Source organism: Alosa sapidissima, chromosome 22 (genome assembly GCF_018492685.1).
Source record: "Alosa sapidissima isolate fAloSap1 chromosome 22, fAloSap1.pri, whole genome shotgun sequence".
Lineage (NCBI taxonomy): Eukaryota > Metazoa > Chordata > Actinopteri > Clupeiformes > Clupeidae > Alosa > Alosa sapidissima.
In genome coordinates, this window is record NC_055978.1 from 7411552 (window position 1) to 7425089 (window position 13538).

Genomic DNA, 13538 nt, shown 5'->3' on the forward strand with positions numbered 1-13538 from the left:
CAGAATTTGAATGCTTCCATTTCCTCCAAACAGTAAAGTGATTCTCCAATCCATGGAGAATGGTCACAGGAAGGGGAAAAGGTGGTGTGTGGCCAATACTCAAACACACAGAAACACACAGACACACACCTTTCACTTCCACGGTGATGACGTGGTGGGCGTCTCCCTGGCTGTTCTTGGCCGTGCACCTGTAGTTGCCGGCATCGGTCTCGGTCACCTCGGTGATCTGCAGGGTCTTTTTGAAGTTCTGGAAGGAGAAGCGTCCCTCGGGGAGGACGCCGTTGTCTTTACTCCACGAGATCTCCGGTGTAGGACTACCGTGTCATCCACATACAGGGACCGAGAGAGAGAGAGAGAGAGAGAGAGAGAGAGAGAGAGAGAGAGAGAGAGAGAGAGAGAGAGAGAGAGAAACACTCAGACAAGATTGTGAATTAGGGTCAGACTGAGCTTGTAAATTAGGATCTGGAACTAAACCAGGTTATAATAGACCTGATACAGTAAATAAATGCTACATTCTAATGTCTCCAAAGCACTCACAGGCCTGCTACAGTAAATACCCAGATAGCAAAATCAGATTGGCAGATAGCGGACCGCTTGTGGTCCGCCGTTGGACCACCATCTCTTTAAATTGAACTTTTCATGAATATTGAGAAAATACATGAAATGTTATTAAAATCATGTATGGAGTATAACTGAACAAATGAAAAAGATTTTAGACCAATAGTGGCAATATATTGGACCATTTGTCTGCAACCCGCCAGTGGACCGCCAGAGAACCGATTAGCAAAACACCAGAGGACCACCAGATCTGCCCCCAGTGGACCGACAGTGGTCCGCCAGCCTCTTGCTATCTGGGTAAATGCTAAATGCTAATGTATCCAAAGCACTCACAGGCCTGCTACAGTCAATAAATGCTGAATGCTAAAAGGCAATGTATCCAAAGTGCTCACATGCCTGCTACAGTCAATAAATGTTAAATGCTAATGTCTCCAAAGCACTCACAGATCTGCTACAGTAATAAATGCTAAATGCTAAATGTTAATGTTCCCAAAGCACTCACAGGCCTGCTACAGTAAATAAATGCTAAATGCTAATGTCTCCAAAGCACTCACAGGCCTGCTACAGTAAATACATGCTAAATGCTAAATGTTAATGTTCCCAAAGCACTCACAGGCCTGCTACAGTAAATACATGCTAAATGCTAAATGCTAATGTTTCCAAAGCACTCACAGGCTTGCTACGGTAAATAAATGCTAAATGCTAATATCTCCAAAGCACTCACAGGCCGTCTGCGATGCACTCCAGCTGCAGTCTCTCTCCCCTCAGCACCATGGAGGTGCTGCTGGTTCCAGTTGGTAACATGAAGGTGGGCTTCCGCTCACCCACGGCACCAGCGTCTGTGGGCAGGAAGGGGTCACACAGCCCAGTTATGTGGGCACAGGCAGGGCCTATACACTACAGGCTGGCACGCACAGGCTCCAGCCTGTCCAGCAGCTAAGGCTCTATAGCGTGTGGTTACATGTATCGCTGTAATTATCATCGAAGAACAATCTAACTGATAATCTCACTTTTTCTCAATTTTAGTTTTAGAAAATGTATTGTTAAAATTAGTTTTCCTGTATTTCACAAACAGGCGCAGGCAGGCTATGGCCTCTACAGAATTAGGTAGGAAGTTAATAGTTCTAGTATAGTAGTAAGGTAAAAAGTCAAAAGTATTCTTTTTTGGAGTCTTTTTTGGAGTAGTAAAGCAGGCTTTTTAATATTAGGCTAATATAAGTTGTTTTTAAAAAGACACAGGGGTGATGAGGAACATGTGTTTCAGATACCAAGAGGGTTTTAGATGTGTTACATTTAAATACATCTAGTGGGAATGATAGATTCCTATTTTTCTGTCTTAAAATATAACGTGTTTTTCGGAGGCAGAGAGCCAACTTTGGTTGAAAATAGGTACATCTTGGTCAAAAAAGTAAATAAATAAATGAAATCGAATCCACCAGCAATCAATACCAGTTCCTTCCAGCCTCTCGCCCAATGCAGAAGTCTTCTGTCACCACCATGGATGGGCGTGTAGGCTACTTACCTCTTCAGCCAAGCTTTAAGGACACTGAGTAAAACCCAGCTTCAATTACACAGCCTTAGAAACCCCACAGAGCTCCCTGCATGACCTAGTGGCCTACTCTACTTCAACTGCACAATTCCCTGGTTTACACGTAAACATACAGGTAAGTAGTGCGCAAATACTGTAGTATCCTACAGTAGGGCACTACAACTGAGCGTTATTTTGGAGGCTGTGACTGTGCACAGAAGTGAACCTCTCTTTGAGATGCCGTAGCGGATGGTAGGAATCCTTCCACTCTCAGTATAGCGAGAGAGAGAGAGAGAGAGAGAGAGAAGGACAGAGCCCTGGAGGTGTCGAGAGAATGTGCGCTCATTTTAGTAAATTGAGCGTTCAATTTACTAACTTGTGGTCTCATTTTTTAGATTGTATTTATTAGATTAGGGGTAGCTCATTTTATTACATAGCACGCTCATTTTACCCAATTATGCCCTTAATTTAGTACATTGTGCACACGTTTTACTAAATCGTGCACACGTTTCACTAAATAGTGTGCTCATTTTACTAAATTGTGCGCTCATGAGCACACTATTTAGTAAAGTGTGCACAGTATTTAATAAAACTTGTGCACAATTTAGTAAAACGCATGTATGATTTACTAAATAGAGAGAACAATTTATTAAAATGAGCACACAATTTAAAGTGAGCGCACATTCTCTGGATATACACAGAAAAATATCTTGCAATGTCACCTACAGGATTCCGTAAGAAAAAAAAAAAGAGAGAGAGAGAGGTGTGTGAGGAGTGTCAGAAGAGTGGAAGGATTTGGCCAAGGGGATGATCGCAAGGTACAGGAGTGTGTATGTGAGGTGTTTTTTGAGTTGATTTGAGTTGGAATAACACAAGGCAACACCGAGCCAGTGACTGAATGCAAAGACAAACAACACAAGTGTATTTGGGTCAGTTGCTTTGCTTTAGAGGGGATGCACACTTAATAGGAGACTGAAGAACATAAATTGAAAAAGGACATTTCAACAACATCTCAAACCCATTGTTGGTCCCATTTTCAGTTTTATGTTAATCGCTGCTGTCAGGTGGAAACCTTGTATCTCCAAATTTGTTTTTTTATTTTATTTATTTGATGATGCAATGTTGAAATATTATAATAATAAAAAAAAAAAACATGTTTTTTTCAATTTCCTAAAAGTAATGAATTTGGAGATACAGTATGAGGTTTCCACCCGACAGCAGCGTTATGATATTTTTAGATATCTAATATTTTTGATGAATTAGAAAAGGTTCGGTGAAAAGTGAATCTGAAGTATCTATTGACTCTTGGTGACTCTTCAGGAATGAAATGACGATGATGATGGTCTTGGTGAATGAAGTTAGTTTTAAAGTTAGAGAGGTTGGGATTGATGCATTATTATTTAAAATGTATTGATATAGATGAGGTACAGTTAAAATGGAATATTAAAAACAAAAGTGGAAAGGTTTGCACTCAGGAAGCAGACATAACAAACATATTTTTGCAACATCCAAATAACACGGCAGCTGATTTTATACTAAGTGCCAATACTATCCACCTGCTTTCCCAAGAGAGGTGCAAACAAGTAATTCCTCACAACAGAGAATGTTTACTTCCTGAGTCTGACATTTCCACCTCTGACGTCATAGAGGTAACTATGGCAATGGTGGGGAGAGAAATGAGGGGGTGGGTTCACTTTGGACAGGTGTGCAAGCACTCACCACCAAACAAATGTGTCTCATTGATAAAAGACGCCACGACTGTTTCATTCATTGCATCCACTGAAATACAATAAAACACAGTAAGCATGCATGGCTAGAAAGGAAAGCAAATCAGGGACAGCCACATCCAAAAGACCAGGCAATCCAAAGCAAAAACACAGATTTCCCAGCAGATTCCCCTGCACATACACCAAAAACAAAACAAAGAAACCAAAACTGGAACAAAAGCAGACAAATTAAATAAAAAATCTATGATGGCTATGGGCATAGATGGCTCAACATCAAAAGAAACACGATTCATGCTTAAATATAAAGCATTGCAATACAGCATGCGTATCTACTCCACAAGCAGTATGAAAAGCACTCAGTGCAAGTGCATATGGATTTTCAGTTAACACATCTGCTCCATGGATGGTTGGGTGGAACAATGGCTGGGAACTGAAGTGCATTTATAACGTCATTATTACTCAATTTTATTTTATTTCATGGTGATAAGAAATATCATGTATAGATGGTATAGATGCCACATGTTACGTACAGTAGATAGAACACCAATCTGGATTAAGAAAGATATAATTTACAGTGTTTCCCCTACAATGTATTTAACAGCGGCGCAGCGCCGCCGCTGAATTTTCAGCGCCGCTGCAACATAATATCACGAGATTCACTTAACACACTGTAAAAGCACAATGGCCAACGTCATCTCGAAATTGTTTTCTGAAAGTCTTGAGTAAGTTAAGTGCATCAAATCCGCACTTAGCCTCTCATTATTCAGGACATATATGCGGCATGATGTGTCAGGTGATTACAAGCCCAAAGACAAGTCTGCAGCCCATATGGCTAGCCTACGTTCTGAACACGGTTACATTGTTTAGCTATCCGACTGATGGGGTCTTGCTCCGCCAGTGTAGCCTATGGTGTCATCGTTCACTTGTAGGTTACACAATAAATAGCCTACTTATAGGCCTGGTGACAATAAAAAATGATATTAGTTATATTTCATCACGAAGCTGTTTGTATGCCGTGAATTCGCTTGTAGCCTATGCCATATGTTAAGCTTGAGCAATTCCTCTGATCCAAAGCCTGCTTTGACACATTGACACTAATGTGAAACATGCATCCTCCTCTCCTAGCCTACATCAAATAAAAGAAACCAATTCATGATTACCGAAATGAATTTAACATGGGGGGGAAAAAGTTTGTTGCGATTTAGCCTACTGTTGTGATGCGGTTCTTTCTGCTGATTCGATTTACCCCCCGTGTCGTCAACTCTGAGAACTCTTGCTCCGGCTGACAATTTTATCCAGAGAGCTGATTTCCCAAAGATGAGCCTCCATCAACATTCAACGACAAATTATTAAAACGTAAGTAATGCAATAGAGTAAACCAATGTGCTACAAGGTGTATGGTCTTAACGTTAATTGTAGCCTAGACTTGTAACGTTAGCGTAGGGCTATATGTAATGTTTGCATGGGAAAGCTAGGCGAACACAGTCTAGGCCTGTTTAAACTGTCTGATAGTTAAAGGAAATATGAGCATATGTTGGCATATACGTATAGCCTAAATTCTGTCCACTTAGCTATAATAGGCTATCACAAACAGACCTTTTCTACGTTTACGGCATTAGACATATAGGAGCCTACATTCTCTTATCAGAAAGACATGTTCTCATAAATTCAGCGTTCTCTTGACGGTGAGACGAACGGTCGCACTTCAATCAAGTAGCCTAGGTCTTTTTCGAGTTAATTGTGAGTGAGTTGTATGGTAACTGTGGGAGTGATGTAGAAGAAAAGTGAGTATTTACTTTTTTACACGTGGGTTTGTTGTTTTGGGACTGAGAATTAGACTACAAGGAGAGCATCTGGCTAAGTGCATGCGTGTCAGCATTAATGGCCCCCCCACAATTCAATTCAATTCAAAGCCCAGAAAAATTAAGTGCTCGCAGATTGGGTGTGGCCTTTGCCATTAAGACAAATTGAAATAAATTGTAAATAATCTTTTTCTGGGTTGTGCCATTTAATTTTTCTTCTATCATTTTTAACCAATAATGTAAAAGAAAGGTGAAAATGTCCACAAAAGAAACACGAAGGTATGATATAAAAAAAAAAATTAAAAAAAATGCGCAACAACCCCCCCCCCCCCGCCGCCAAGTAATAGCACCGCTGCTGGAAAAATTTCTAGGGGAAACACTGATTTATGTATATGTGATCTCATTGTGACAGGCTGCTGCGCACTCCACTTTCGGCGTTCGATTCCATTAGATTCCATTGTTTACAACACAACGCCGCACACCACCGCCGAACCCCTTCACTGCCTCCGCGTTGATTACCATTCAGCTCTATTGATGTCGGTACCGCTCAATAAAATCCATTGTTTATCGAATGTTAAAAAAAATAAATGAGTGCTGTTGTGTGTGTGCAGGTATTGGCGCAGGTATTCAACAACAAAAACAAAAACAATGCTTGAACGTTCTATTTTGTTCCCAATCAACTTCCGCTTCATTAAGATGACATATGGAATGTTAAAACGGAAGCCTTGTGGGAACAACTATGATGCTGATAATGGAACTCTTTTGAAACGGTTAATATGTGGAGCCCTTTAGTGTGTAGGGGCATTCATAGAGAGCATCATCGTCCAGCATCAGGGCTGGTAGGTAGAGGGTGTAGTTGAGGTTTGGGGTTGGTGACACTTACTGTCTATCACTCTGACAGTGATGGGCTGCTTCTGCTGTATGGTCTGGGTGTAGGGGAAGCGGGCGTAGCAGATGTAGTCACTGCGGGCGTCCTCCATCAGCACGTTGGAGAAGTACAGGTCCCCATTCAACACCTGGGATACGCGGCTGTTCTGTGGCAGACGCTGGAAAACTAGGAGGGGGAAAAAAAACTAAGTCAAAGTCAAAATAAACTAAAAACATCAGTTTATGATAATCCAATTGGTTCAGATTGTGGATAAATTCAAAATAATAATAATTAAAAAAAAAACATTTGAGATTGTACATATATATACACTGTGCAAGAGATAAAAAACGAAATCTGTATGTGTCAGGGTAATTTCTTCTAAATACTTGTTTCAGCAGTTTTTCACAATAACAAAACCGCATTTGCTTTCACGCTGCTGCTACTACTGTTTCTGTTGTTGTTTTGTTGTTGTTGCTGTTGTTGTTTGTTCATGACAAGGACACTGCCGCATGACTCACATGGGTCCATCCAGAAGATCACGGGTGGAGGCAGCCCTGCTGGGGGTCTGCAGTGCAGGATCAGGGAGTCTCCCCTCTGGACCAACCTGGGCTCATTTCTCTCCTTCGACCACAAGGGGGACCCTGTGAGACAGCGAAGACAAACACACTCAACAATATTATAAGAGGAGTCGTGGGTTTCAGTTAAAGTTTGAGTCATAAAGTGTTTAATGTAACCCTAGGAAGTATATTATGTATCTAACGTATTATAGTTTGTAAAAAGAATTGTAAAATGTGACAAGTGCTGACTATGTGGACAAAAAAGTCCATATGCACACATGCACACACACATGCACGCACGCACGCACGCACGCACGCACGCACGCACGCACGCATACTCGCAGGCATACTCGCAGGCATGCACGCACACACACACACTCGCAGGCATGGACGCACACACATACACTTCATGATTTTATTACAACATCTCTTTACTCCCTAAAGCTTGAGTGAGTCACTTAAAGACATCATAGCATAAAGAGGGGAATTGGATAAGATGGACTTGTTATCTTGACCAGCGTGTGTGTATGGGGGGGCTTACTTGACTGGCGGACGACAATATTGTTGGACACCGCGACGCCGTGATCATTGTGCGCTGTGCACTGGTATATGCCCTCGTAGGCCTCCACCTTCTCTCCGTTGCTGATGTCGATGACCAGCGACCCCGAGTTCGGCTTCATGGTCACCTTGGGGTCTTTGTCCACGTCAAAGTGTGTCCCGTTCCGCGTCCATGAGAAGCTGAGAGAGAGAGAGTGAGAGAGAGAGAGAGAGAGAGAGAAAGAGAGAGAGAGTTATGGTCAGTTTAGTTTCACGTGCAGTTGCAAACCATAGCAGATATTACTTGTATAGCATCCTAAATGATATGTACACTGCCTGTATTGACAATGCATATTGTCTACCGGTATATTGTATTTTGTATATTGCCAATATTGTATATTGCCTATACATTGTCTGTAAAACTAGAGTGACACCTGAAATAAACGGAAACAGACAGAAATAAACTCACTTGGCCAAAAGGAAATCTGATTCTGATTCTTGTCATGCGAGCTTAATTCCCACAGTTTCCCACAGGCCTCATTGACTCATTCTCCACATACAACCTCCGCTGAGGAAAAGGCTTTTCATGGAGTTACTAAACCTTGACGTGTGCTCAAGCGTAGGCCCGTACTAAGCTGTGATAGCATGAATGTCAGCTCTGATCTTATCTGCAGTTCCATACGACATCTGTCACACATCCGTCATCCAATATATGCTATCAGCGGAGGCCTGTCTGACTTGTTCTGATTAAACAATGTTCAAAGGAGTCCATAGTTGTTTCCTTGTACGTGTAGACTACTTGCGACTGCTTTGCCTTATAGGGTTTATTTGCCCACCAGCCTACAGTAGTGTTGCTATACTTGAGAAGGGCACTGATAAGATCCTATGCTCTGCAGGGCAGCACAGTAAATCACTCTGGATAAAATACCTCTGTTAAGCCTGAGGTATGTTCAGCCACAAAGACTATGGGATGGCTGACGTTTCTCTTCAGTAGACAGTTACTACCCAGAATGCATTTGGTATGTCTGGCTTCACACAACTGCAGACCTTTAGCTCTGTAACTCTATAGAGCTGGTGTCTGCCTGTCTGGTGTCTGAGGTAACCTTTCTATCTGCCAGGCTACAGTGGCTTTCAAAGAAACAGCAGTCTGGCATTTGGAAATGTTAATGAATCACTTCACAGTGGTCGGACACAGGAACTATAAAACCAAAGCAAATGTAGCACAGCCTACTGTACAATGACATTATACATGACGTATTACGTAGACATATTGCAAGCAAAACAGTTGAAATTCCACACCTGGGTAACACCCAGTCCGCAACTGAAGCGCTCAGTTCGCAAAGCGTAAAAATAGTTTCAGAGGACTGGTCTAAATGTTTTCACCTCTGTTGTAGCCAGCTCCATTGATAATAGTGGAAGCTAATGGTTGCAGCAGAAGCTCCACGAACGGAACTCTTCATACAGTCACGTGCCCACTGTAGCCTCCCTGGTAGACTTTCATTCAATTTTAAACAAACTGTCCTACATAAGTACTTTCACCTACATAGCTGTCTTAGACATACACACACTTAAACATGCACCTGAACACACACACACACACACACACACACACACACACACACACACACACACACACACACACACTGTTGTGACACTTCATACACATACACAACACACAGCCTAACACATTATGTGTATATTAATTACAGTAATGAAGTGCTAACTGCCTACACTACACATATTTAAATAAACGAATGGATATAGTATAATTACACAAATGTTTGACGAGCTTGTTTAGGTTGAAGTTAATGTCCTGTTATGGTAATGTCCCTACATTACTGAAGTCAGTGGTTAATCTAAAGCATTTAATCAATGAAAATTATGGGATCTTTAATGTAAAGCATTTCTGGTGTCACTATATAACGATCTCTGTGGCAGAGGTGTCCAGAGCAACTGTCTCCATGGTGACAATTCTCCCATGTGTCAGAGTTGATGCATACCTGGGGTGAGGCTGTCCTTTCGCCTCGCAGTTGATGTTGATGTTTTCCCGTGGGTCGATGATGTAATTTTTCGGGGACTCGTAAGTGATTGTTGGTGGTTGTGGCACTGAGGTTGAGAGGTGGAGGAAGGTTAACAGACACACACAATACCAGTTACACACACACACACACACACACACACACACACACACACACACACACACAAACACGCACACATATTAACACACACCCAAAAAAATGCTAAACAAACAAATACACTCACACATCACACACTCCACACACACACACACACACACACACACACACACACACACACACACACACACACACACACACACACACACACACACATATACTATACACACACAGAAACATACAGTACACCAAATGCACTCGCCCCCTCAACAGACACTCTACACATTCCACACAAACACACCATATTCGGCAAATCCAAACCAACTGAAACCACAGCATGCAGTCAATTTTCCAGGCCCACTTTTTTGAAATAGCACTATATACGACAAACAACGACTGAACAGTCTAACAGATACCATGCAACATGCAGTAGAATGCATACTATGACCTTGGACCTAATACAACCAACATATAAATCACAGCTTACACATGTACAAAGTCCTTTCAACAGATTATCACTTGGGAATATAGGAAGACAATAAGCTACTTATCTTTAAAAAAAAAAAAAAAAAAAAAAAAAAAAACAGCAACACACAAATGCAAGCTCAACACCACAGCAAAAACAAATCTACAGCATTAAACACACTAGAACTCTGAGAGATGTCAAACGACACACATCACATCACACAGGCCCAAAACTTACATCCTTCCAGAACTTTAGCTTTGTGTCCCAATGATTCGGCACATACACAGGTGGAGAGTGAGAAGAGTTGAGCATTAGTCTCAACAAAGACAAATAATCACACTGCAATACTACCGTCCATATACTGTAACTGTACCGCTACTAGTCTGGGGACTTGAGCCTGTTGATGGGAACTGGAGGGTCAGTAAGTCACTCATGCAGTTTCATGCATTTGTTTGTTTGTTATTTTGTTTAGTTGTTTGTTTGTTTTTTCATCAGGTTCGAAAGATGCACTTCCTCGAGCACAGGGATGCACGTGTTGCGCTCGGCAACGGCTACGGAGAGAGTTTGATGGGGATGCAGATGCAGCTTTTGAGTTGCAGTGTTTGATGTGCTCCTGTTTAGGTCTCTCACCTCCTCATATCAGGAATCATACGTAGGACGTTAGACTACACTGCCTCTAAAGCAATTTATCCTTTAACCTCTAACTATAAAACGGTTGCCCTCTGTAAAAAATGACTGTTTATGTCAATGACTGTTTATGTTTCTGACAAATGATTTACATTTAAATACAGAAACAAAAACAGACCTGATTGAACTAGATAACTCTATGTGCAATTGAACTGTTCCGTATAGTTTCAGTATAATTCCACTGATAATTTCCTAATGATTGCTCCCTGTATGTAGCCTGACGAGCCAGACCCACATTAAAATTTAGGGTCTGGGCACTCACCGTTCGCAGTGCTCAGTCCAAGGGGCGGGATAATCAGTTGTCTGTCAAATTCCCTCTGCACGCAATAGGACAGCGGCAGCGCTATGAGTCCCATGCGTTTCCCACCAGCGGAGCTAGTTGGCTAGTTCAAACGTTTGCCAACTTAATAAAAGCTTAACTCGTGTCACACTGTTCGCCAACAGCAACATCCATCTTATTTGTTTTCAAGTAGCAGGGAATTCAAGCCAAACCGTTGCAACTCTGCCATCAATCATTATGTTAAGCCAACCAAACAACTCTATACACGATTTCATTGGCCTGATTGAGTTTCGATTTCTGGAGCTCACAAGCCAACGGAGAGTTGCTAGACTAGCCCTGGCAGCAAATGTAATTTGGGGCGCGTCTAGATTTCTAGGATACCCTGTATGTAAACAGACATAGAGATATTGCTAACAGAAAATCAAAAAACTAAAACCTCTAACAAATGATTTGCAGCACTGAATTTAATTGAACTAAACAACTCCATGTGTCATTTCAATTGTACTGACAAATTCCACTCTGCAGGGTCATGGGAGTCTGTCTGGTACAAAAAGGGCAGTTAGGTTCCCGCTCCTTTGCTGACCAGTCATATAGACCGTTTCAAGAGAGTTCCATTATCAGCATCATAGTTGTTCCCACAAGGCTTCCATTTTAACATTCCATATGTTATCTTAATGCAGCAGAACTAGATTGGAAACAAAATAGAACGCTCAAGCATTGTTTTTATTTTTCTTGTTGAAAGGGTCTATAGTGTGGTGTCAAGTCGTTTATCACAGGGGAGCAGAGTGGAGGTATGGAGGGCAGGGAGGACAGAGAGAGGACTGAGAGAGGAGAGAAAAGGTCAACACTGCAACTCAAAGAGCCAGGAGTGTTTACTGGAGAGTGAAGGGGCCGCATAGACATAATGGCCACGTCGAGGTCATTATTTCGGTCGTTCGGTTGGGGAGAGAGAGGGAGAGGGAGTTCAAAAGGTCTGGATGGACCGGACACTTGTACGTAGGAACGTACAATACTTTTGCACGCACATGCTCACACAAGTACACACACACACACACACACACACACACACACACACACACACACACACACACACACACACATTCTTTTACTTTATACTCTTTTTTCTCTCTCTTTCTGTCTCTCAGACACACACAAAGGCACATGTTTTTTCTCATGCTTTCATTCTCTCTCTCTCTCTCTCTCTCTCTCTCCTGCACACACACACACACAAACACACACACACACACAGGTTTCAGTCGTTCTAACAGTAAGGGGCTGTGTTGCTGCCCAGTGCCTGACCCTAATGACACTGTGAGGTGTAAACTTGCTGCACTCTCTTCACCAGTGGGCCCAAAATACACACACACACACACACACCCCAGCTGGGGCGGAAGGCTGCTGTGTGCCGGGGTGTGTTGTGTGCTGAGGACATACATGTCATATTACTGTCTTCATGTCTTCAGGCCACACAGAGGGACTGTTTTCACTGTTTCAGCCAGGAGACCCATTCAGTTCAAATATTTGATCCGGTCTGGATGTGTGTGTGTGTGTGTCTCTGCACATGTGTGTGTGTGTGTGTGTGTGTGTGTGTGTGCGTGTGTGTGTGTGTGTGTGTGTGTGTGTGTGTGTGTGTGTGTGTGTGTGTGTGCGTATGTGTGTGTGTGTGTGTATCCAGTGTAAACCTCGCTTCCATTGTGATGGAGAGTGTTTCAAATAATGGGGTGAAGGCCTGGGGTTTTTGTCCTTGCTAAAGTGGATACTGGCCAGTGACGGGACACTGCAGGCTAGTCCAACAGAGTGGCCTTGGAGAGCAGGCATCAGACTGGAGATGAGTCTCTATGGAGAACTGGGCTGAAGACAGGCCCTTGAGTTTACTAACTGTCTGGTATGAGGTTCAATTCTCAGTCTTCTCATTTTGGAGTGAAATGTTTTTTTTTCTTCTCAATGATGGGGGAGTGGTGTGTATGTATGTATGTGTGTGTGTGTGTGTGTGTGTGTGTGTGTGTGTGTGTGTGTGTGTGTGTGTGTGTGTGTGTCACAAGTAGCTACGTAAGACCTGAGACGTACTCCGTTTCTGTCCATAATGTAGCTTCTACTGTACCCTGCTTAAAACAAATCCAATTAGATGAACAGATTTGCTGTAATAATTTCTAATCTGGGCTGAAATATTAAGCAGTGAGAGCATCATACATTATTCAACATACAGTGAGAGTATCCTCCATCATTTGTCAGACAGATGACTACAGGGCTACCGCTGAGGCGCTCGAGGAGGAGGAAGAGGCGGAGGAGGAGGAGATGGAGGAGTAGGAGGAGGAAGAGGAAGATACAGAGGAAGAGGAGGATGAAGAGGAGGAGGAGGAGGAAGATGATGAGAGTATAGGAGGAGGAGGAGG

General features: G+C 42.4%; 1 protein-coding gene across 18 annotated transcripts in view; it reads right to left on the reverse strand.

Annotated features, from left to right (window-relative positions):
- Positions 1–13538, reverse strand: part of nrcama (neuronal cell adhesion molecule a) — a 124414-nt gene that overhangs the window by 55186 nt on the left and 55690 nt on the right. For 12 of the 18 annotated variants that reach the window (XM_042077981.1, XM_042077978.1, XM_042077980.1 and 9 more), the window contains 8 exons: positions 10416–10433; positions 9578–9683; positions 7582–7778; positions 7002–7124; positions 6499–6669; positions 3806–3865; positions 1283–1397; positions 130–314 (listed from right to left, as the gene is read on the reverse strand). In XM_042077981.1, coding sequence (XP_041933915.1) covers positions 130–314; positions 1283–1397; positions 3806–3865; positions 6499–6669; positions 7002–7124; positions 7582–7778; positions 9578–9683; positions 10416–10433 — 975 coding nt within the window. The remainder of the gene's footprint in view (positions 1–129; positions 315–1282; positions 1398–3805; positions 3866–6498; positions 6670–7001; positions 7125–7581; positions 7779–9577; positions 9684–10415; positions 10434–13538) is intronic. The other 6 variants (XM_042077982.1, XM_042077979.1, XM_042077993.1 and 3 more) reach the window with 3 other exon arrangements.